Source organism: Oncorhynchus masou, chromosome 17 (assembly GCF_036934945.1).
Source record: "Oncorhynchus masou masou isolate Uvic2021 chromosome 17, UVic_Omas_1.1, whole genome shotgun sequence".
Lineage (NCBI taxonomy): Eukaryota > Metazoa > Chordata > Actinopteri > Salmoniformes > Salmonidae > Oncorhynchus > Oncorhynchus masou.
This window is the reverse complement of record NC_088228.1, coordinates 20,521,173-20,544,014: the sequence shown is the minus strand read 5'-3', so window position 1 is coordinate 20,544,014 and position 22,842 is coordinate 20,521,173. Positions and strand designations below refer to the sequence as shown.

General features: G+C 41.2%; 1 protein-coding gene and 1 long non-coding RNA gene across 2 annotated transcripts in view; one reads left to right on the top strand and one right to left on the bottom strand.

The window, feature by feature from the left end:
- The window catches only part of LOC135558676 (laminin subunit gamma-1-like), a 77,871-nt gene that overhangs the window by 34,545 nt on the left and 20,484 nt on the right, over positions 1-22,842 (top strand). Inside the window, exons 2-4 of the mRNA XM_064992698.1 lie at positions 16,940-17,244; positions 20,135-20,265; positions 22,089-22,258. Of these exons, the coding sequence (XP_064848770.1) occupies positions 16,940-17,244; positions 20,135-20,265; positions 22,089-22,258 (606 nt within the window). The remainder of the gene's footprint in view (positions 1-16,939; positions 17,245-20,134; positions 20,266-22,088; positions 22,259-22,842) is intronic.
- On the bottom strand, positions 550-20,915 carry LOC135558677 (uncharacterized). The gene is made up of 2 exons (XR_010458387.1): positions 20,840-20,915; positions 550-622 (listed from the first exon to the last, which is right to left on the bottom strand). It is a non-coding gene; the product is annotated as an uncharacterized LOC135558677 (long non-coding RNA).

Genomic DNA, 22,842 nt, shown 5'->3' with positions numbered 1-22,842 from the left:
ACATTAACGGGGTTTGGGTATCCCCTTTGGTCAGTGAGGACTAGCCTACATGGTGTGTAAGCACACAAGCAAGTACAAATCTACTTCAGAAGTGCTTTAGTTTCCTTTTTTAGAAATGAATAACAATTTGATGTGAAAAAATTTGTCCTCCAGGTTACTAGATCCTACTGTGATCATATTAGCAAGGTGTTAACTGAATTGGATTGTGCCTTGAAGTAAATTGATTGCAGTGAGTTGATGCCGTATCCGATCCCCATGTCTGTCCGTGTATTGGTTCAGCTCGTGGGAGTGTTGAGTTAAATCAGATGTTCTACATATCTCCCGAGCAGATGGAGAAAATCGTGTACAAGGGGGGAGAAAGTTGTCATGCCCACACGTTAAAACTCAAAGCAGTCATTGTTCATCTCCCACGTAAAGAATGTGATGAGGTCATGGGAGGAAATCTAATTGGACCATGGTGTGGCTTGTGGCCTTCCCCTGGACATTAACACACACCCTTCAACAACCCGTAATCCCCCTCCCATCCACCAGATATTCCCTGCTACTCACCCTCAGGCTGTGCCTCTACTGGGTGTAAGGGGATGGAGGCCCAAATCCCACAGGCAGGTCATCCCAGAAAACCCTGTAAAAGGTGAAAATTAGAACACACCTTAAAAGTAGCATGTAGAGGGGGAAGTTTCTAAATGACACCTTGATGATATCAACCCAGAGATTTCTTGATAATATATGCATTTTAAATGGCTGATTTAGCGGTTTTCCCCTTGAATGTAAATGGAGCGAAACAATTTCTAGGGATCTGATATTAGGGCTTAGGGCACGTTTTAGGGATCTGATATTAGGGCTTAGGGCACATTTTAGGGATCTGATATTAGGGCTTAGGGCACGTTTTAGGGATCTGATATTAGGGCTTAGGGCACGTTTTAGGGCTCTGATATTAGGGCTTAGGGCACGTTTTAGGGCTCTGATATTAGGGCTTAGGGCACGTTTTAGGGCTCTGATATTAGGGCTTAGGGCACGTTTTAGGGCTCTGATATTAGGGCTTAGGGCATGTTTTAGGGCTCTGATATTAGGGCTTAGGGCACGTGTTAGGGCTCTGATATTAGGGCTTAGGGCACGTGTTAGGGCTCTGATATTAGGGCTTAGGGCACGTTTTAGGGCTCTGATATTAGGGTTTAGGGCACGTTTTAGGGCTCTGATATTAGGGCTTAGGGCACGTGTTAGGGCTCTGATATTAGGGCTTAGGGCACGTGTTAGGGCTCTGATATTAGGGCTTAGGGCACGTGTTAGGGCTCTGATATTAGGGCTTAGGGCACGTTTTAGGGCTCTGATATTAGGGCTTAGGGCACATTTTAGGGCTCTGATATTTCTATTAGTTTGGCTGAACTAATTGTTTTTTTTTCTAATGATTTTCTGAAATTATTAGGCCTTTCATAAGCTGAGGGCTTGAAAAAAATCTGAATTCTCAAATGAAATGTTATTCGTCACATGATTCATAAGCAACTGGTGTAGAATAACAATGAAAGGCTTACTTTCGGGCCGTTCCCAACAATGCAGAGAGGAAAAAAGAAATAGAAAACTAATAAGAGGAATAAGTACACAATGAGTAACGATATCTTTGCTATATAAACAGGGTACGAATACCAAGTCTATGTGCAGGGTTATGAGGTAATTGAGGTAGATATGTACATGTACAGTGACTTCGGAAAGTATTCAGACCCCTGGACCTTTTCCACATTTTGTTACATTACAGCATCAAATTCAAAAATGTATTAAATGTTTTTTTTCCCTAATCAATCTACACACAATACCCCATGATTGATGAAAATAAAATAAAAAGTTGTACTTTTTTGATAATTTATAAAACATGTAAAAGTGATCACATTCACTTAAAGTATTCAGACCCTTTACTCAGTACTTTGTTGAAGCACCTTTGGCAGCAATTACAGCATCAAGTCTTCTTGGGTATGACGCTACAAGCTTGGCACACCTGTATTGGGGAGTTGCTCCCATTCTAATCTACAGATCCTCTCTAGCTGTCAGGTTGGATGGGGAGTGTTGCTGCACAGCTTTTTTTCAGGTCTCTCCAGAGATGTTCGATCGGGTGCAGGTCTGGGCTCTGGCTAGGCCACTCAAGGACATTCAGAGACTTGTCCTGAAGCCACTCCTGCGTTGTCTTGACTGTGTGCGTAGGGTCATTGTCCTGTTGGAAGGTTAACCTTTGCCCCAGTCTGAGGTCTTAACATGCTCCAGAGCGCTCTTCATCAAACATCTCTGGTATTGTGCTCCGTTCATCTTTCCCTCGATCCCGACTGGTCTCCCAGTCCCTGCCGCTGAAGAACATCACCACAGCATGATACTACCACCACTTGTGCTTCACTGTAGGGATGGTATTGGCCAAAGAGTTCAATCATGGTTTCATCAGACCAGAGAATCTTTATTTTTCTCATGGTCTGAGAGTCTTTAGGTGCCTTTTGGCAAACTCCAAGCAGCATGTTGAGCCTTTTACTGAGGAGTGGCTTCTGTCTGGCCACTCTACCATAGAGGCCTGATTGGTGGAGTGCTGCAGCGATGTTTGTTCCTCTGGAAGGTTCTCCCATCTCCACAGAGGAACTCTGGAGCTCTGTCAGAGTGACCATTGGGTTCTTGGTCACCTCCCTCACCAAGGCCCTTCTCCCCCGATTGCTCAGTTTAGCCTGGCTGCCAGGTCTAGGAAAAGTCTTGGTGGTTCCAAACATCTTCCATTTAAGAATGATGGAGGCCACTGTGTTCTTGGGGATCTTCAATGCAGAACAGAACAGAATAGATCATAAACAGTACGGGTCAATGCCGTCCAGGTAGCTATTGGTTAACTATTTAACAAATTAACAAATTATGGCTTGGGGGTAGAAGCTGTTCAGGGTCCTGTTGGTTCCAGACTTTGTGCATCGGTACCGCTTGCCGTGCGGTAGCAGAGAGGACAGTCTGACTTGGGAGGCTGGAGCCTTTGACAATTTTAGGTCCTTCCTCTGATACCACTTGGTTTTGTGGTCCTGGATGGCAGGGAGCTCGGCACCAGTGATACATTGGGCCATACGCACTACCCTCTGTAGCGCCTTGCAATCAGGTGCCAAGCAGTTGCCATACCAAGCGGGTATGCAGCCAGTCAAGATGCTCTCAATGGTTTGGCTGTAGAACTTTTGGAGGATCTGAGGGCCCATGAGTCTTTTCAGCCTCAGAGATTGAATAAGAGATCCTGAATAGATTATCTTATTCAATAAGAGATTGTCTGCAGAGATTGAATAAGAGATCCTGAATAGATTATCTTATTCAATAAGAGATTGTCTGCAGAGATTGAATAAGGGATTTGGTGTGACTGCGACTTTTCTCCCAGGAAGGTGCTCCAACTTTCAGCACCATTTTCACTTACAGCCTTGCTCTCGTTGCTTCAGGCTGAGTGTGTTAGCAATCAGCTTTGTTTTTTGATGCCTTTGTGGGGTGTCAATGAAACCTTATCCTAAACCCAATCACTAATCATCAGTTTTATCACCTCATCTCTGACAACTGAGAGGTGTGTTGAAAGACCCTAAATCAAATGGCCAACAGCGAAGCATACCACCTTGGTTTAACCCAAGAATGTCTACAATAATACTGTACATTCAAAGGAATTTGACTTCAAAAGAACTAGCCTTGTCTCAATGGGTGGGAAGTCACCATATCATGTCCACTTTAATAACTAGCCCATAACCACAAACACTATTTGCACCCCCCCCCCCTTACGCTGCTACCACTTTGTTGTATTATCTATGCATAGTCACTAACTCTACCTACATGTACATATTACCTCGATTAACCGGTGCCCCCGCACATTGACTATGTACTGGTATATAGCCTCGCTATTGTTATTTTACTGCTGCTCTTTAATTATTTTTTACTTTCGTTGGTTACTTTTCTAATTTTTTTTTTCTTAACCAACAATGCAGTTTAAATAATAAAAGGGCTTGTAAGTAAGCACACCTGTTGTATTCGGCGCATAAGACAAATAACATTTTAATTTGGTTACTCATTTTCTATAATACATTTGTCATTAATGCATACTTTAGTTTCGCAAGCCATTCCTAACTATTGTTAGTGCAATGACTGGAAGTCTATGGTAACAACTAACATGTTCATCTGACTCTAGGGAAGTAGATAAAGGGCTTCATTGCCAAAATAAACTGTTGTCAAACATTTTAGGTAAAGTCATGAGGGGAACTGGCAGAAACCACCTGGCACTGAAAATGTTGGAAAGAGTCTTCCAATAGCCACAGAACATCAAGTACAAAATGTTCTGCATGTTGAATTAATGGCAGTGTGTGGGCTTCTTCCTCTTGACTGTAATGTTCTTCAGGAAAGATCTTTTCTGTGTTAAAATAGAATGAATGAGATGGTACCTTTTCCCGAAGACAATCTGTTTTTCATATGATGTTCACGGCTTATGAGTATAGAAATTGGCTCTGCGATTAACAGATTATAAACTTTTCAAAGACCCCCCCCCCCCTCTGCTGACCCCTTGAACGTCCCCCTTGGTAGTCATCTGCAGAAAGGTCCCAGATCTGTTTGTTGAAAAACTCTGGTCTTGTGAGGTTTGTCTGCTTACACGTCCAAGCTTGCAGTGATAAAACACCACTTGTGTCCTAATGACATGTTAGAGACCATAGGAAACATCAGTGTGGCTTGTCAGAATCTTTGGAAATGTAAATGCAGATTTCACATTTCCTCAAACCAGTCGAATGCATCTTTGAGTGTCGGATATATTTGCGGATTGTGTGCATATAATGACATGATTCGCGGAATATTACATTTGACTTTTTCTTTACAGTATGTGATAAAAAGTCCTTGTTTAGTTCTGGCCATTCATGGTTCAACAATTGTAAGCCAGGCATAAATTCTCAGATTAAATCAATGCTTGATTTGTTGAACATGCATGTCTTCTTCTCCAGAACTTTTGAATTGCTGATCAGACAATCCTCTTTTTAGAACAGTCATGAGCTTTCATTCACATTTTAACAAACAATGTCTCCATACACAGCCCCTTTTCCCCCTAACTTACTTGTCTCTGTTCTCCCTCTCAAGTCGTTCTCTTGTCAGCCCACCCCTTTACTGGCCTAGCGGAAGCACATTCCAGCAGAGAGGAAGAGACGAAGCGAAAGGTTTTACTCAGCCCATAATCTGTCCACGAAATTGATCTTGCAAAGTGAGGATTTTTTGCATGTAGGTTGATGATTGTCGAATTTTGTTAACACTTTTTTCTATTGCTACATGAGGCTCATTTGATCAAATAGAATTTCCATAATGGTTAGGTTTTGTTTTTACGAATGCACTGATCTAAGCAGACTGACATAGCATTTCGACAACTTTGAAAAAGACTACTATCGACGTTGTGCCCGTTGTCAGAAATAGATGGAGGACTCCTCATGGGTATAACCTGTTTTAGCATGGACATTGCCATTGAGGGCTTCCACTATTTTAAAGTAGTCAACTGGATGGAGATTTCCTATGAGTTGGGAGCGGTCAGCCAATGAAAAATAAGAATTGACTCCTTTTAAAATGGAGATGGCCTAAATGACACTGTCAGATGCTATAAGGGCAGAGATAAAAAGATGAGTCTTCTCTATCTCTGGCCTGTTGTTCACACACACGTATCTGCCCTCTCATTAGCTAGAATGGTCCAATCTGATCTCGCCTCCTTCCGGCTGCTTTTCATCTTTGAGGACATGTATTTATGTTGTTTGAGCAGTCACTTGATTATCTTGTCAATATAAAAGATCATTGATTCTAGACTGTTCACTCTCCACCTCCCCTCCCCCAACCACCACGTCACAGCATCACTCTACTATAACATGCTTGAGGAGGGGGCAGGTGAACACATGGTTAAAGTCCCCTCCCTTAGTTATCGGCTGTCATTCACAGGAGTTTATTTTCATTTAAAACATTACTGCGTTTGGAGCTCTAAAAGATAATTCACCGGGTCTGTATCTTACAATGGTAGTGTTCAGTCGGTTTTAACCTATACCAATTTATTGCGTATTAGGCTGTAGCATAACTACAGCCTGACAGATATGGGTTGATAGATATTATCAGACAGTATTAGCTTTATACAGAAATATTTGTATCAGTCTTTATTCCACTGATATTCTATACATAGAATGAACAAATACTTGTGCTCTTTTGCGGTATCAGGGTACTCTACGAGCTGCTCATTGAACATCCTTCAGCCTGTAAGTCATGACGTGAGAGTCAGATTGGTCGTAGTGGTTTGATGGTGAGTAGCTTGCCACATCTGTTGTTGAATAAGTAAATAATCAAAATTACACTTCACGAAGCAAGCAGTCCTATCCTCATCACATGTCCACTTGGTTAATGTTAGCTGGCTAGCTAACCAGCAATGTAGTTAGGCTGCTGCGCCCCCTTGGGAGGCCCTTAGGCTAAGGCACTGTGTTGCAGTGCTAGAGACGTCACTACAGACCCGGGTTTGATCCCGGGCTGTGTTGCAGCCTGCCGCGACCAGGAGACCCATGAGGCTGCGCACAATTGGCCCAGCGTCGTCCGGGTTAGGAGAGGGTTTGGCCGGCCGGGATGTCCTTGTCCCATCGCCTCAGATAAAAACGATGCTATTATCTGAGGACAGCACCCCAGCAAACAGACAATCATATTTCAACCCTTCAGGTGTGACACAAAACTCAGAAATAACGATATAATTCATGCCTTACCTTTGACGAGCTCCTTCTGTTGGCACTCTAACATGTCCCATAAACATCACAAATGGTCCTTTTGTTCGAGTAATTCCGTCGATATATATCCAAAATATCCATTTATTTGGCTCGTTTGGTCCAGAAAAAAACTGGTTCCAACTCGCGCAATGTGACTACAAAATTTCTCATAAGTTACCTGTAAGCTTTGTCCAACATTTCAAACTACTTTCCTAATACAACTTTAGGTATTTAACGTAAATAATCAATCAAATTTAAGACGGGACTGTGTTCAATACCGGAGGAAAACAAAGTGGAGCGTGCTTTTCAGGTCACGTGCCTCTATCAAACAGTGCACTTCCCTCGAGCCTCGTTCTGAACAGTGCTACTTTTTCATTTCTCAAAGGAAAAACCTCCACCAATTTCTAAAGACTGTTGACATCCAGTGGAAGCGATAGAAAGTGCAAGCAAGGCCCTTAGAAATCTGGATTCCCAATGAAAGTCCATTGAAAAGAGAGAGACCCCTTATAAAAAAGAAATCTGAAATGTTTTGTCCTCTGGGTTTCGCCTGCCAAATAAGTTCTGTTATACTCACAGACAAGATTCAAACAATTTTAGAAACTTCAGTGTTTTCTATCCAAATCTACTAATAATATGCATGTCTTCGCTTCTGGGCCTGTGTAGCAGGCAGTTTACTTTGAACGTGTTTTTCATCCGAACGTGAAAATACTGCCCCCTGTCCCAAAGAAGTTAAGCGAGCAGTGTGACCTTCGCCTCTCCAGATCCCATACGGGAATTGCAGCGATGGGACGAGACTTTAACTACCAATTGTGTATCACAAAATTGGGGAGAAAAGGGGGTAAAGAAGTACTAAATAAATAGAGTAATTAAGTGGCTAGCTAGCAAGCAATGTCAAATCATCAAATCAAATTTTATTTCTCACGTGCTCTGAATACGCTGAACAGACCTTACAGTGAAATGCTTACTTACAGGCTCTAACCAATAGTGCAACAATAGGTAGGTAAAGAAATAAAATGACAGTAAAAAGACAGGCTATATACAGTAGCGAAGCTATAAAAGTAGTGAGGCTACATACAGACACCGGTTAGTCAGGCTGATTTGAAGTAGTATGTACATGTAGATATGGTTAAAGTGACAATGCATATATGATGAACAGAGAGTAGCAGTAGCGTAAAAGAGGGGTTGGCGGGAGGTGGGTGGGACACAATGCGGTTAGCCAATGTGCGGGAGCACTGGTTGCTCGGCCCAATTGTGCTAGTATATACATGAATGTATAGTTAGTGACTGCATATATGATAAACAGAGTAGCAGCAGCATAAAAAGAGGGGTTGGGGGGGTGGGGCACACAATGCAAATAGTCCGGGTAGCCTTTTGATTACCTTTTCAGGAGTCTGGCTTGGGGGTAAAAATTGTTGAAGCCTTTTTGTCCAAGACTTGGCACTCTGGTACCGCTTGCCATGCGGTAGTAGAGAGAACAGTCTATGACTAGGGTAGCTGGAGTCTTTGACAATATTTAGGGCCTTCCTCTGACATCGCCTGGTGTAGAGGTCCTGGATGGCAGGCAGCTTAGCCCCAGTGATGTACTGGGCTGTACACACTACCCTCTAGTGCCTTGCGGTCAGATTGCCGTACCAGGCAGTGATGCAACCAGTCAGGATGCTCTCGATGTTGCAGCTGTCATACCTTTGTGAGGATCTCAGGACCCATGCGAAATCTTTTTAGTTTCCTGGGGGGGAAATAGGCTTTGTCGTGCCCTCTTCACGACTGTCTTGGTGTGTTTGGACCATTATAGTTTGTTGTTGATGTGGACACCAAGGAATTTTAAGCTCTCAACCTGCTCCACTACAGCCCCGGCGATAAGAATGGGGGTGTGCTCGGTCCTCCTGTTCCTGTAGTCCACAATAATATCCTTGGTTCTGGTTACTTTGAGGGATAGGTTGTTATTCTGGCACCACCCGGCCAGGTCTCTGACTTCCTCCCAAAAGGCTGCCTCGTCGTTGTCGGTGATCAGGCCCACCACTCTTGTGTCGTCTGCAAACTTAATGATATTGTTAGTCGTGCCTGGCCATGCAGTCGTGGGTGAACAGGGAGTACAGGAAGGGACTAAGCACCGCACCCTGGGGAGCTCCAGTGTTGAGGATCAGTGTGGCAGATGTGTTGCTACCTACCCTCACCACCTGGGGGGCGGCCCGTCAGGAAGTCCAGGATCCAGTTTTAGAGGGAGGTGTTTAGCCCCAGAATCCTTAGCTTAGTGATGAGCTTTGAGGGTACTATAGTGTTGAACGCTGAGCTGTAGTCACTGAATAGCATTCTCACATAGGTGTTCCTTTTGTCCAGGTGGGAAAGGGCAGTGTGGAGTGCATTAGAGATTGCATAATCTGTGCTACTTATGTGCGAACACTGGCCTGGCGCCAAAGTCAAGACTCCTTAATACAAAAATAACACTGTTACTATCTGGAACTATTTTAGTGAATTCATTTATTTCGTTTTCGCAGATCTATCATTCAGGCTATGTGCTTCATTCATGAGATTGTTGGCTAGTTACCTAGCTAAATTAGAACATGTGACTAAACCAGTGTGGCAAGTATTTTCCTGTATTAACATTTTCAGTCATCAGTGCATGCCATTTGCAGTTGAAATGTATAGCCAATACATTTTGTATTAAATAACAGTGTAATTTACATTGTTGTCAGTAAGAGAACTTTGTCTTAATGAACAGCTTGCGTTTGCTTGTCATAACAACAGACAATACATCATTGGGATTCCTTGTTATCACATAGAGGAATGTATAACGCCTCAAACAGCAGACTGTCGACCAATTGTCTTCACGTTGTCATGCTGCGTCACACGGTTGCTAAGCTAATTGTCACTCAATCACTTCTCGAAGTCAGGGTATCAGTCAAGAAACCTGCCCTTTTTCCTCAAAAGTACCTGAGGTCAAGGTTCCAAAACTATCTGATATTACAGAACATAAGTTGTTTGTAATGTTGTACATCTTGTTGACCAAATTCATGCTAATGTTTGTTTTTTTAGCTAGTGCCCAATTGACTCATACACTCATTGAAGGACAGCTTTCCTTGTCCCAGAATGCACACCGTGTCACATCTCGGGTCATGGGAAGTAAACAAAGAGCTCTTATAGAACCAGGGCGCAAATAATAATAATAATAAATCATTTTGCCCTTTTATTTAGCCATCTTATATATAAAACCTTATTTGTTCATTAAAAATTGTGAATAACTCACCACAGGTTAATGAGAAGGGTGTGCTTGAAAGAATGCACATACCTCTGTAATGTTGTATTGGAGAGAATCTGTCTTAAATCATTTTCCACACAGTCTGTGCCTGTATTTCGTTTTCATGCTCGTAAGGGCCGAGAATCCACTCTCACATGGGTGCATGGTTGCAAAGGGTATCTGTGACTTAACAGCGCGTTTTGCCAAGGCAATAAACTCTGACCACAGCCCAATCCAGAGATCTGGCAGTGGCTTCTTTTTTAATTCCATTTTCACAGAACCGCTTGTTGCAATTTCGATGAGGTTCTCTGGTTCAGATATCTGTAAGTGGACTGGAGGCATGGCATGAAAGGGATAACGAATCCAGTTTGTTGTACCTGCGTAATTATCTGCGTAATTTTGATCCCAACTCATTCGGGTGCTTTCCTGTATCAAATTTGACATTGTCAGTAAGCTTGAGTTTAGTTGCACACAAAAACATCATACAATAATGGAAAGACCAGTGTGTTGTCCTTGTTAATGCAGACAACTTCTTAATCATAGCCTCAATTTTGTCCCGCACACTGAATATAGTTGCGGAGAGTCCCTGTAATCCTAGATTGAGATCAGGCGAGATAAAACATCACCCAGATAAGCCAGTCATGTGAGAATCTCGTCATTATGCAAGCGGTCAAACAAGTGAAAATTATGGTCAGTGAAGAACTTTAAGCTAGTCTCTAAATTTTAAAAAAGAAACTTGTCAATACTTTGCCACTTGATAACCAGAGCACTTCTGTATCTTGTAAAAGCGTTACATGGTCACTGCCCATATCATTGCATAATGCAGAAAATACACGAGTTCAGGGGCCTTGCTTTAAAAAAAGTTAACCATTTTCACTGTCGAGTCCAAAACATCTTTCAAGCTGTCAGGCATTCCCTTGGCAGCAAGAGCCTCTCGGTGGATGCTGCAGTGTACCCAAGTGGCGTCTGGAGCAACTGCTTGCACGTGTGGTACCACTCCACTATGTCTCCCTGTCAAGGCTTTTGCTCTATCAGTACAGATACCAACACATCTTGACCACCAACATCCATTTGATGTCACAAAGCTTTCCAGTACTTTAAAAATATCCTCTCCTGTTGTCCTGGTTTCCAGTGGTTTGCAGAAGAGGATGTCTTCCTTAATTGAGCCCCCATAAACATAACGGACATATACCAGGAGGTCTGCCAGGCCCGCCACGTCTGACTCATCCAACTGGGGCGGCAGGGTAGCCTAGTGGTTAGAGCGTTGGACTAGTAACCGAAAGGTTGCAAGTTCGAATCCCCGAGCTGACAAGGTACAAATCTGTCGTTCTGCCCCTGAACAGGCAGTTAACCCACTGTTCCTAGGCCGTCATTGAAAATATGAATTTGTTCTTAACTGACTTGCCTAGTAAAATAAAGGTAAAAAAAAAAACTGTAACGCATATATTTCACTGGCTTATATGAAGCAGTAATTGTTTCAGAACATCTGATGCATTGTGAAACAGTGTTGTTTGATGAAGGCATTGTCTGTATTAGAGGTCGACCGATTAATCGGAATGGCCGATTTTAATTAGGGCCGATATCAAGTTTTCATAACAATCAGAAATCGGTATTTTTGTGCGCCGATTTCCAATTTATTTTTTTATACCTTTTAACTAGGCAAGTCAGTTAAGAACACATGCTTATTTTCAATGACTGCCTAGGAACGGTGGGTTAACTGCATTGTTCAGGGGCAGAATGACAGATTTTCACCTTATCAGCTCAGGGGTTCCAATCTTGCAACCGCACAGTTAACTAGTCCAACGCTCTAACCATTGCACTCCTCGAGTAATCTGCCTGTTACGCGAATGCACTAGAAGCCAAGGTAAATTGCTAGCTAGCATTAAAGTTAACTTAGAAAAAACAATCAATCATAATCACTAGTTATAACTACTAATCCAGTTTAGCAGGCAATATTAACCCGGTGAAATTGTGTCATTTCTCTTGCATTCATTGCATGCAGAGTCGGGGTATATGCAACAGTTTGGGCTGCCTGGCTCATTGCTAACAAATTTGCCAGAATTTTACATAATTATGACATACATTGAAGGTTGTGCAATGTCACAAGAATATTTAGACTTAGGGGTTTTCACTGAAATAATAAATGTTTTGTTTTCGAAATGATAGTTTCCGGATTCAATCATATTAATGACCAAATAATCGGTTTTCTGTGTGTTATTATGTTATAATTAAGTCTGATTTGATAGAGTAGTATGACTGAGCAGCAGCAGGCCCGCAATCATTCATTCAGACAGCACTATCGTGCGTTTTGCCAGCAGCTCTTCGCAAGCATAGCGCTGTTTGACTTCAAATGGCTAGCTCGTTAGCTGGGTGTGCGCTAATATTGTTTCAAACGTCACTCGCTTTAAGATTTGGTGTAGTTATTCCCCTTGCGCTGCAAGGGCTGCGACGTTTGTGGAGCGATGAGTAACAATGCTTTGAGTGTGGCTGTTGTCGATGTGTTCCTGGTTTGAGCCCAGGTAAGGGCGAGGAGGGGGACGGAAGCTATACTGTTACACTGGAAATACTATAGTGCCTATAAGAACATCCAATCGTCAAATGTATATGAAATACAAATGGTACAGAGAGAAATAGTCCTATAAATACTATATTAACTACAACCTAAAACCTCTTACCTTGGAATATTGAAGTCTCATGTTAAAAAGAACCACCAGCTTTCATATGTTCTCATGTTCTGAGCAAGGAACTGAAACGTTAGCTTTTTTACATGGCACATATTTTTACATGGCACATATTACTTTCTTCTCCAACACTTTGTTTTTGCATTATTTAAACCAAATTGAACATGTTTCATTATTTACTTGAGGCTAAATTGATTTTGTTGATGTTTTATATTAAGTTAAAATAAGTGTTGATTCAGTATTGTTGTAATTGTCATTATTACAAATAAAAATTATATTTTAAAAATTGGCCGATTTTTAATCGGTATCGGCTTTTTTGGTCCTCCAATAATCGGTATCGGTGTTGAAAAATCATAATCGGTCGACCTCTAGTCTGTATAGTTTTGTGGTCCTTTTCCCCCAGCATTGTCCCAGCCTCATCCACGATAGTATGGGGCTTGCCTGTCCTAGCCACTCGGTAGCTCACCATATAAGACGTTTTAATTAATGGTATCTGTTGCTTTTATACATGTCTTGCTACTCAAAAGTCGTCTTTATTCCTGCTCCAAAAATTCCTGTGGCTTATTTTTCTAATTGTCATGTTTCGCTCATAAATGTCTGTGCAAAAAGTGAAGGTTTCCTGCAAGAGAGTAAAGGTTAATGTGATTGGATGTTAATTATTTGACTAGGCTTCCTGTATTTTGACATTGTGTTATTTCGCTGAACACTAGATGGTTTGTTATTTTTGGCATTGAAACGAGGCTACTCAGGCAAGGGGAAAAAAACTCTCCCAAATGTATAGCCCCATTAGAAAATATGAATGTGCTGTTTGAAAATGTGAAGGAAAAAAAATGTCAAAGAATCACATTTATTTGGCATACCCCAGTTCGGGAATACCTGCTCTATGCGGTAGTTCTTTTGTCACATAAACTAAAATTAGGCAAACTATTAGAATTTTAGCAATAATTATAGTATAGCGATTTCTGGGTAGTGCATCTTTAGTGCATCAGCTCAATCATAAAAGCGATCATTGCATTAGACTACAATTTTAGTGAAGACTGAAATGTTAGCTATTCCTGCTCACTATTGATGTTTGTTACTGCAGGCCTACATCACTGAAATGATTCATTTATAGGGCATAGCTAGCTTTGTGGTTATTACTTTGTACACTTTTAGCTAATCAGTGAAAGAATGCACCTTGGGCTTGAAAGCTAAAAGTAGGCCTACAGTGACAATCACAGTGTACTGTAAAACTCATTTTGGTTGAATGTACTAAGAACAAACCTTGGCCACCCAAGACTCTTAATCGGTCCCACACACCAGTAAGATTTGTAAAATGTTTGCTTGCAGAGAGTACTTAGCGCCTGTGAACAATGTCAACAGACTTTGTTAAAATACTCCATTCCAGAAGGTGGCAGTAGCATTGCATTCTTACGTTTAGTTTGGCGATGCGAGTCCCTGTGTATTTTGCTTTGTAGGTATCCAATGTTGGATAACTAGCTACCTGTGCTAGTGTTGCTGTCACGCCCTGGTCTTAGTATTTTGTGTTTTCTTTATTATTTTGGTCAGGCCAGGGTGTGACATGGGTTAATTATGTGGTGTGTTTTGTCTTGTTTTTTTTTGTAGGTATTGGGATTGTGGGGTTATCTAGAAAAGTCTAGATTGCCTGAAGTGGTTCTCAATCAGAGGCAGGTTTTTATCGTTGTCTCTGATTGGGAACCATATTTAGACAGCCATATTCTTTGAGTGTTTCTTGGGTGATTGTTCCTGTCTCTGTGTTTGCACCAGTATAGGCCGTTTAGGTTTTCACGTTACGTTTATTGTTTTGTATTGTTTGTTATCATCTTTATTAAAGATGTTTAATAATAACCACACTGCATTTTGGTCCGATCCCTGCTACACCTCCTCTTCAGAGGAAGAGGAGAAAGAAAACCTTAACAGTTGCTATTGTTGTAAAAAGCCGTTGTTTATTCTAGACAGATGACCACAGCTCGATAAGTAGCTAGCAAGATGACGAAGAAACTATTCAATTCACTCTACATAATCCCATACTGCCAGTGGCTGCCCATAGCCAATTATTTAGCTGGCTAGATAACCTTAGCTAAACCTTTAGAATGTAATTCGCTATTTTTTTTCCTTTTTGTTGTCACTCCTGTCGGTTTTCCCACTTGGAGGTTTGTGCTCTCTGACTTAAAGTCAAGTTGTCGGCCACTGAGGAGCATTGCAATTGTACAAGTAGCAATGGCAGATTCGTCGGTACCAGTTCAGTACGCAGCTGGTGCATCTTTTGTTCTAGCAAGAGAAGGAACAGCCTCCTACTGCGATAAGTACCTATTGGCAGACAGATTCTCTTAATGATTTAGACCTCAGCTGCCAAAGAGTAACCATGTCCTTGTTCAAGGCTAAACCATAATTTCCATTGCCCTTTCCTCGTTATCTTCAGAACTTGCCTTGCCTGTGAACTAGACTACTAGTCTAGTGACTGCCTGACCACCTGTATTCACTGTTGAGGCTTCCTTTGTCTCCACTGAGTGGCTCTTCCATGTTGGGTTGACGAGAGGCCCTTTTGTTTGCCTCTGCTTGCCACTTCCTTGCTGTGCCAACAGATGCTGTTTGTCTTGTTTACGAGGATGTGGGGGTGGTTTTAGAAATTAGATGTCAATGACAGTCTGTTCCCAGTGCCATTTCCCCGATGCTCGAGCACTCTTAAGTTTGCTTGTTCACAGAATGTCACATTCAGATGCTTTGGTGTCATGCCTGTGCATCATAATGGAAGTGGCTAGTGGAAAGAGTGGGCAAATTGGTTGTAAAAGGTCAGACAAATGGTTAACTTAAAGTTCTTTGTCTATGACATGTTATGGAAATGTCAAGTATGCCTGTGTCTCGTTGCACTTGTGTGTGATTTAGTTTTTTTTCCATGTTTTAATTAGCTACTTTCTGTTAAGCTAAACTTTTTTTCTACTTAAATAGATTTGAGGAGAAATTTAACACAATCAAATGGGTATAAGCGCAAATAAACATCATTGTATTACTTCCAGCTTTTTTTCGTTTGAAAAGATTTCTCTAGATGTTGAAGCAGACCTGTTGAAATCCACGCCTCGTTTAGTGATTCAAAGGCCAGTTGAGGTAGAATTTGTACAAGTCTTATGTTTGAATAGGAGACTCCCTGGGCCAAAGCAGGCTCTCCAGAACATTTATAGAATACTCGACTTCACTTTAATCTCAATGTAAACGCATGAATTCATGATTAAAAACCAGCAGCTCACACCCTACAGATATAGATATTGCTTTCAGATTAACCTTCATCTACAAAGCTTGCTGACTTAAAAGACAAAGGAAACTTTCTTTTGTTATTTATTTCATTAGTATATTGTCGGTGTAGTCCCAAAATGTTTAGCACGTCAGCAGTTTTTCAATATATAACTTTAAGATATAATATCCCTTTTAAAATACAGAAACGTAGCCAACCAAATGCATCAAAAGGCTGTATTTTGAAAGTTGCAGATCTTGAAAACTTGATTGCTGACATGTTAAACATTTCTGGACTATATCAACAATGGGCGAATGAAACAAATACCAAAAGATCATTTGGGGGTGGAATTTTCCTTTAACAGAGGTCCCTCAAAAGTCAAAGTTCATTGTTATGGTCATTGCAACAACATACACAAACACTCACTGGAGAGGAAATTAACTGATTCATTTAAATCCTCTATCTTTCCAAACCCTTCTGAAGTTGAGACATCTATATGTTTCAGTATGTTACATGGCTTCACCTATATTTGCACACGCCACAATGTTCCCTGTATAGATGTTTTATTTTCATTGCAGATCTGTTTCGAGAGCACATTTTTTGTTAAACAAACAATTGTATCCCCTGTCGCCGTGTTGAAAGATCATTTAATTTCTTTACACAAAATAAATGACGTCTCCCCATACCATTTCTCCTCGCGCATATAGTCTGGTGTTCATCCCCCTTCAAGTCCTAGCCTGCCCAGACATGCCAAATAGGTTTTGAAAAGACCCTCTAGTATTACTGGAGGACACTGGAGAGCTTTAGAAATCCCTTTTTGTCTTGGTTTAAACAGACAATGCATCTGGAAAAGGCTTGTTGTAAAGCAGTCTTTAGTGACTGATTAGCTTTTTTTGGGTCATTGAGCAACAGCTTAATATTTATCCATGTGTTGTGCAAGATATTTTTTGTCTTTATTAACTGCGTAGTTAGAACAGTTATGGTAGCTTGTATTGTTCACTGTGAACTATGTGCTCATCTTTTGGCTAAAGTATCAAAATTCTCATGTTTCTTTTCTGTTCTTCAGGCAAGGCTTTCGACATCACTTACGTGCGACTCAAGTTCCACACCAGCCGCCCAGAGAGCTTCGCCATCTACAAGCGCACAAGTGAGGATGGACCATGGACGCCTTACCAGTACTACAGTGGCTCCTGTGAGAAGACCTACCAGAAGACCAACAGGGGCTTCATCCGCACTGGACAGGACGAACAACAGGCGCTGTGCACAGACGAGTTTAGCGACATCTCACCCCTGACTGGAGGAAACGTCGCCTTCTCCACCCTTGAAGGCCGGCCCAGTGCTTACAACTTTGACAACAGCCCAGTTCTTCAGGTAAAGAACAACATCTGCTGTTTAATAGCATTCTAGAGACCTTGACATAGGAACATTGTGTGATGATTTTGTTCCAGCTATGATCCCAGACTTGTGTGTCCCTGGATGCCTATTTTATTTAGCTTTATTTTTTCAAGGTTGTCTGCCAGCACAGAGTATGTAGTGCATCATATATAGGTAGTGTTGAGGCAATCAATGATGTGGACAGAGTAATGATAAGTTGGCCCCTATACTTGAGATATTTTGGCCTGGACATTTGCAGTTGGCAGGTGTGCCCAATGGAAGGGAGTAGCACACTAGCCCAGTTGGGAAAGTGTGAGAGCCTGACCAGTGCCAAGTGCTGCAACATGTTGCTAGGTGACGCCCCCAGATTTCCCACTACAGTACTGATTGAATTTGGCTCTTAGAGGCACAGCTGGAGATGTTTGTTGCGCATTGCTTTTAGCAAGGGAGAATGTGTGTGTGTGCTTCCAGACAAAGCACAACGATACTACTAGCCTGTAGGACTGGAGAATTGCCAGGGACCTCACAATACAATATTGCAGTTTGATGTTTGAAACATATTGCTTATAGTGCTGAAAACATGTTGGCTCACTTAAAAGAAAAAAAGATGGAGAACACTTTTTTTTAAATTACCTGGGTTTTTGCACAGGTACAGCCGACTAGCGCTAGCTAATGCTACCAAGCAAAAACAACAAAAAGCTAAAACGTTTTCTTTTTTTTAAATCAAAATGTTGATATAATATTGTCACAAATAATATTACAGTATGTAACTATCTGTTTGTTTTCCTCCCGTCACTACTAACCTAGATCAGATGTTTAACCCAAATGACTAACATTTATAGACTAACCATTTATAGCCTTAACCTACTACTTACTATATTAATGTAAGAAAGTTGTCTTTATATATATATATATATATATATATATATATATATATATATATATATATATATATATATATATATATATATATATATATATATATGGGTTTATCTTGAGTGCTTTGTTAATTAAAAGTAGTCTGCTGATGCCTGGTAATTTCAGATAAATGTTATGATTCTTGTTTTTACAAAAACTAATCAGCTCATGACTCATGGTACGTATTTATCTGCTATTGGTTGTTCATGCTTTTTTGCGCCTGTGTAGAATACCCTGGCTTTCAAATGTAATGCTCTATCTCTAGCAAATTAACAAATTTAGCTCTGGCGCCATATACTTCCCTATTTGACTTTCTCATGTGACATCGCTATATATACCAAAGCCCAAGACTCTTTTTGGAATGGATACCTTTAAGGCGTCATAGGGCTCCGTTGCAGGGATAGTTGTATTTGTTAAGTGGAGTCTATGTAATATTTGAATTATTGTTTAAGATTCCTAAGGATATGGAATATTTTTCGTACAACAACAATCTACCAAAACATTTTAATATTGGGCTAACTCTGTATACAGAAAATATAGCCTACAGGTAAGATAATGAACAGGAAAAAAACGTAACATAATTCATCCAGCGATACAGTGCATTTGGAAAGTATTTAGACAGCTTGACTTTTTCCACATTTACATTTTGTTACTTTAACAGACTTATTCTAAAATGTATTAAGTCATTTTTTCCCCTCGTCAGTCTACACACAATACCCCAAGCACAGGTTTTAGACAATTTAGCAAATGTATAAAAAATAGTGATTATTGGGAATGACGCTACAAGCTTGGCCTGTATTTTGGGGAGCTTCTCCCATTCTTCTCTGCAGATCCTCTCATGCTCTGTCAGGTTGGATGGGGAGCGTCACTGCACGGCTATTTTCAAGTTCGGTTTTTGGCTGGGCCACTCAAGGGCATGTGTTATCTTGGTTGTGTGCATAAGGTCGTGCCCTGTTGAAAGGTGAACCTTCACTCCAGTCTGAGGTCCTGAGCACTCTGGAGCGGGTTTTCAAAAAGGATTTCGCTATACTTTGCTCCGTTCATTTGATGTTATTTTAATGGGGGAAAACTGTGCCTTTATTTTAAAAAACAAGGACATTTTTAAGTGACCCAAAACATTTGAATGATGGTGTATAAGCGGATGGAGTGATAGTGCCAGAGAAGTCAAAGGGGTAGACGAGCAGAGCCTTTGGCCCCGTGCCTGAGACAGACGGAACCTGCTCTGACTCATGGCTGCCCTATGGATGTGTCAGACTTCTAGTAGAGTTAGGCTATAAGTGGCAAAACATTGGAGCTGTTGTCAGCAAAAAGTCAAACCTGATATATGTTTTGAGTTAGTATACTGGCTGGTAGTAGTTAGGCTACAACTAATTCTGCAGAATGTTTGTTGGCAAATAATTTTGCCTGAGCAAGCGATATGATGCACACACAGGACTTGGCTGCATTTACAACTCCTGTTCAAAAATAATTAAAACATTGTATTAAAATGTTGAACGTAAAACAGGCTATTTAAACCTGCATGTGTGGAAAAGAACAGAATCTTAATGTTACTCTTCCGTTGTTTACTCCAGATTTGTCGTCCTCTGCTGTAATTCTAAACAAGCAAACAAAAGGCTTCTATCTTCTCATTCCAGAACCAGTCTGATTCCATGAGAATGTCTGAGGTTTGGTTTAGATTAGTGTGGCTGTATTTATTTTTCTTCTAAATGGCTGCAAAAAGACCAGGGATATGGCTTAGTCGCTCATTTAAAATGTCAACTTTAAAACTGAAAAATAATTCCTTTTACGCCAAACAAACCTATCGTGCAGTTCACATTAAAATCTCCAATCCTCTCTCCCTTTTCTCCTCCGTCAAGAGAAGTTGTAAGTTTATAACTCTCCATACATATTTAGCAGGCAAGGCCTGGCAGATGTTTGTCGAGTCTGACCTGGCTGCATTTTAACACTGTCCTTTGTCTTTTTTCTTCAGGAATGGGTGACAGCCACAGATATCAAAGTGACCCTGAACAGACTCAACACATTCGGAGATGAAGTTTTCAATGATCCCAAGGTCCTGAAATCCTACTACTACGCTATCTCAGACTTTGCAGTGGGAGGAAGGTGAGTGGTTGCCTCGGCATTATGCTATCTCTATCTTGCAACAGCTTTTGGCAGCTTCCACTGCCTGGCTTTTCCCTTGTGTACAGATTTTTTTCCACTTTATTTTACCAATACCATTGAGTATAGCAATTTCACACACACAAATGTATTTTTATGAATAATTCATCGTACACATTTTTATTTTATTTGGAATTAGAAATTAGAGCATAAAAAGAAAAATTGGCAACAAATAATGTATTCCTATAAAATTCCTTTAAAGGATGAGGCCCTCTCTGTTCGCCACACAGCGTGTTTTCTTTAGTGCAGATTCACACAAAAAAATGTCTAATTCACCATCGTTATCAAACCTCAAGTGCTCACAATAGATGTTTTTGTCTGGGTGATGTTAGCTAAATCAGTCATCTAAAGTAGCATAGTCTGATGACTTTTGATCAAGTTCATATCTGGCCCCAATTTTACTTTGTGTGGGTTCATTCTCAGTGGCTCAACCAAGAATCCAAAAAAACTATCCCTCCCTAGTTTTGAACTGAAAAGCCAGAAGAGAAGAGGGGTTTCTGACAAGTGTTAAACTTACCCCTTGCCGCTGCAGTGTCTTTTCACTTTAATCTGTTTTGAAATATAGAGCAGATTTCCATTACACAGCCACGTTGTTGGCATTCCTGCCTGGTTGTGCTGGATTATAGTCCACGGACGCCGGAATGGGGCGGTCCCCGATATGACGACAGAGTTGAGTCCAAAGACCAAGCCAGTCCAAGCTCTGGTGTAGTTGGCCTACTCTACCTGGTCTACTCACTGGTCAGCCATGTCAGCACATCTACCAGCTAGCCTATATATTCTGAGTGGGAACTGGATCAAACCCATAGTACAGGTATTACAAAATGGAAAAGACAGTGAGTGAAGTTAGCTTTCTTTTTTTTCTTTTTTTTTTTAGATAACCAGCCTATTCTGTTTAATAGGCCTCTAATGCTATAGTGTCTTCCTTCCTGTTGTCAATTTTTCCACACTTCGCTGCCAAGGAAAACTTGAAACAATACCCAAAGGTTGCTGCCATGCAAGTCTTCTCTTGTTCGGAAGGGCTCTTTCGAGGTGTCTCAGGTGGAGAATGTTCAGCCCTTCTGCATTGGGCAAACCCAATGGGGTTATCAGTCCAAATAAAACTCTCCCAGTGCTGAAATTGATTTGGCCAAAGGTGTAATAGGAATGTATTTGTTGATGGATCATTAAGTCAAATTATCTCGAAGTGTTTTTGTGATTCCCAATACTTTGAGTTATGACTTTCAAACGAACAAGATGTAGGCTACAAATAGTGGTGTGTTAGATGGAGTCCACGTTGACGTCCAAGTTTCTGCTATCGGTCAAATGTAGGTAGATGAACACCTATTTGTAGATGACTGTAAATATAATCATGCTACTATCATGTGATAACAGGTCACCCCTTTAAAAAGCTTGCATACAAAGGTGACTGATATGATTGCGATGAAAATCAATGCAGTTGATATACCATATGGTTGGAGTGTTAGACTGTTTAACCAAGTAATTAAGTCTGTTAGGTTAATAAATAACTGAGTCCCATTTGATATTTACAGTCGGGTCCTCTAAGACCAGTGCAAAAGACCACTGGTCAGAGACCAGATTCATAAAGCGTCTCAGAGTAGAAGTGCTGATCTAGGATCAGTTTTGCCGTTTACATCATAATGAATAAGATGACATAGACAGCGGGGACTTGATCCTCCTCAGAGAGGCTTTGTGAATATGGCCCAGATGTTTGAATTGTGCATTGTAACTCTCACGACGACAGACTCCACTGTTCTCTGCTGTTCCAGGTGCAAGTGCAATGGCCATGCGAGTGAGTGTGCGAAAAATAACGGTTTCGGCAAGCCGGTTTGCAACTGCAAGCACAACACAGAGGGCGATGACTGCAATGTGTGTAAGCCGTTCTACAACGACCGTCCCTGGAGGAGAGCTACAGCCAATAACCCTAACGAGTGTCTGCGTAAGTCAGTCCCCTGCCACCCCAAATCATACCCTATTCCCTATATAGTGCACCACATTTGACCAGAGCTCTGGATCCTAGTCAGGAGCCCTGGTCAAAAGTAGTGCACTACATGGGGAATAGGATACTATTTGGGACACAACCCAAGAGATGAGTATCTGCGTAAATCCCATAGCAAGAGATCCTTCCTGTTTCTATGCAGGCCAGGCAGACATTCATATCATACTGCAAATGCATAACTAATCCGGTTCAGAACAGTCCACACCACACTTCTCACACCCACTTCCACACCCACCTCAATCTGCTTCAGGCCACATAATCTGCCATTTAGGGGAAAGTACGCCTGATATGTGAAATGTGCCAAATGAAATGCCCCACCCTTTAATGCAGGGAAGATTCAGTATGATATTGATGTTCCATATATGTGTTTCTACCACCACCTCTCACATATACATTGAACCCATCATACATTGTCCCTAAAACGTTATGGGGTAAACTAATGGCTTGTTTACCAAAGCCTGGTATGTAAAATGTGCTTTTCCCACTCTGAAATCCGGCAGTTTAAATTCTACTGATTCCCCCCT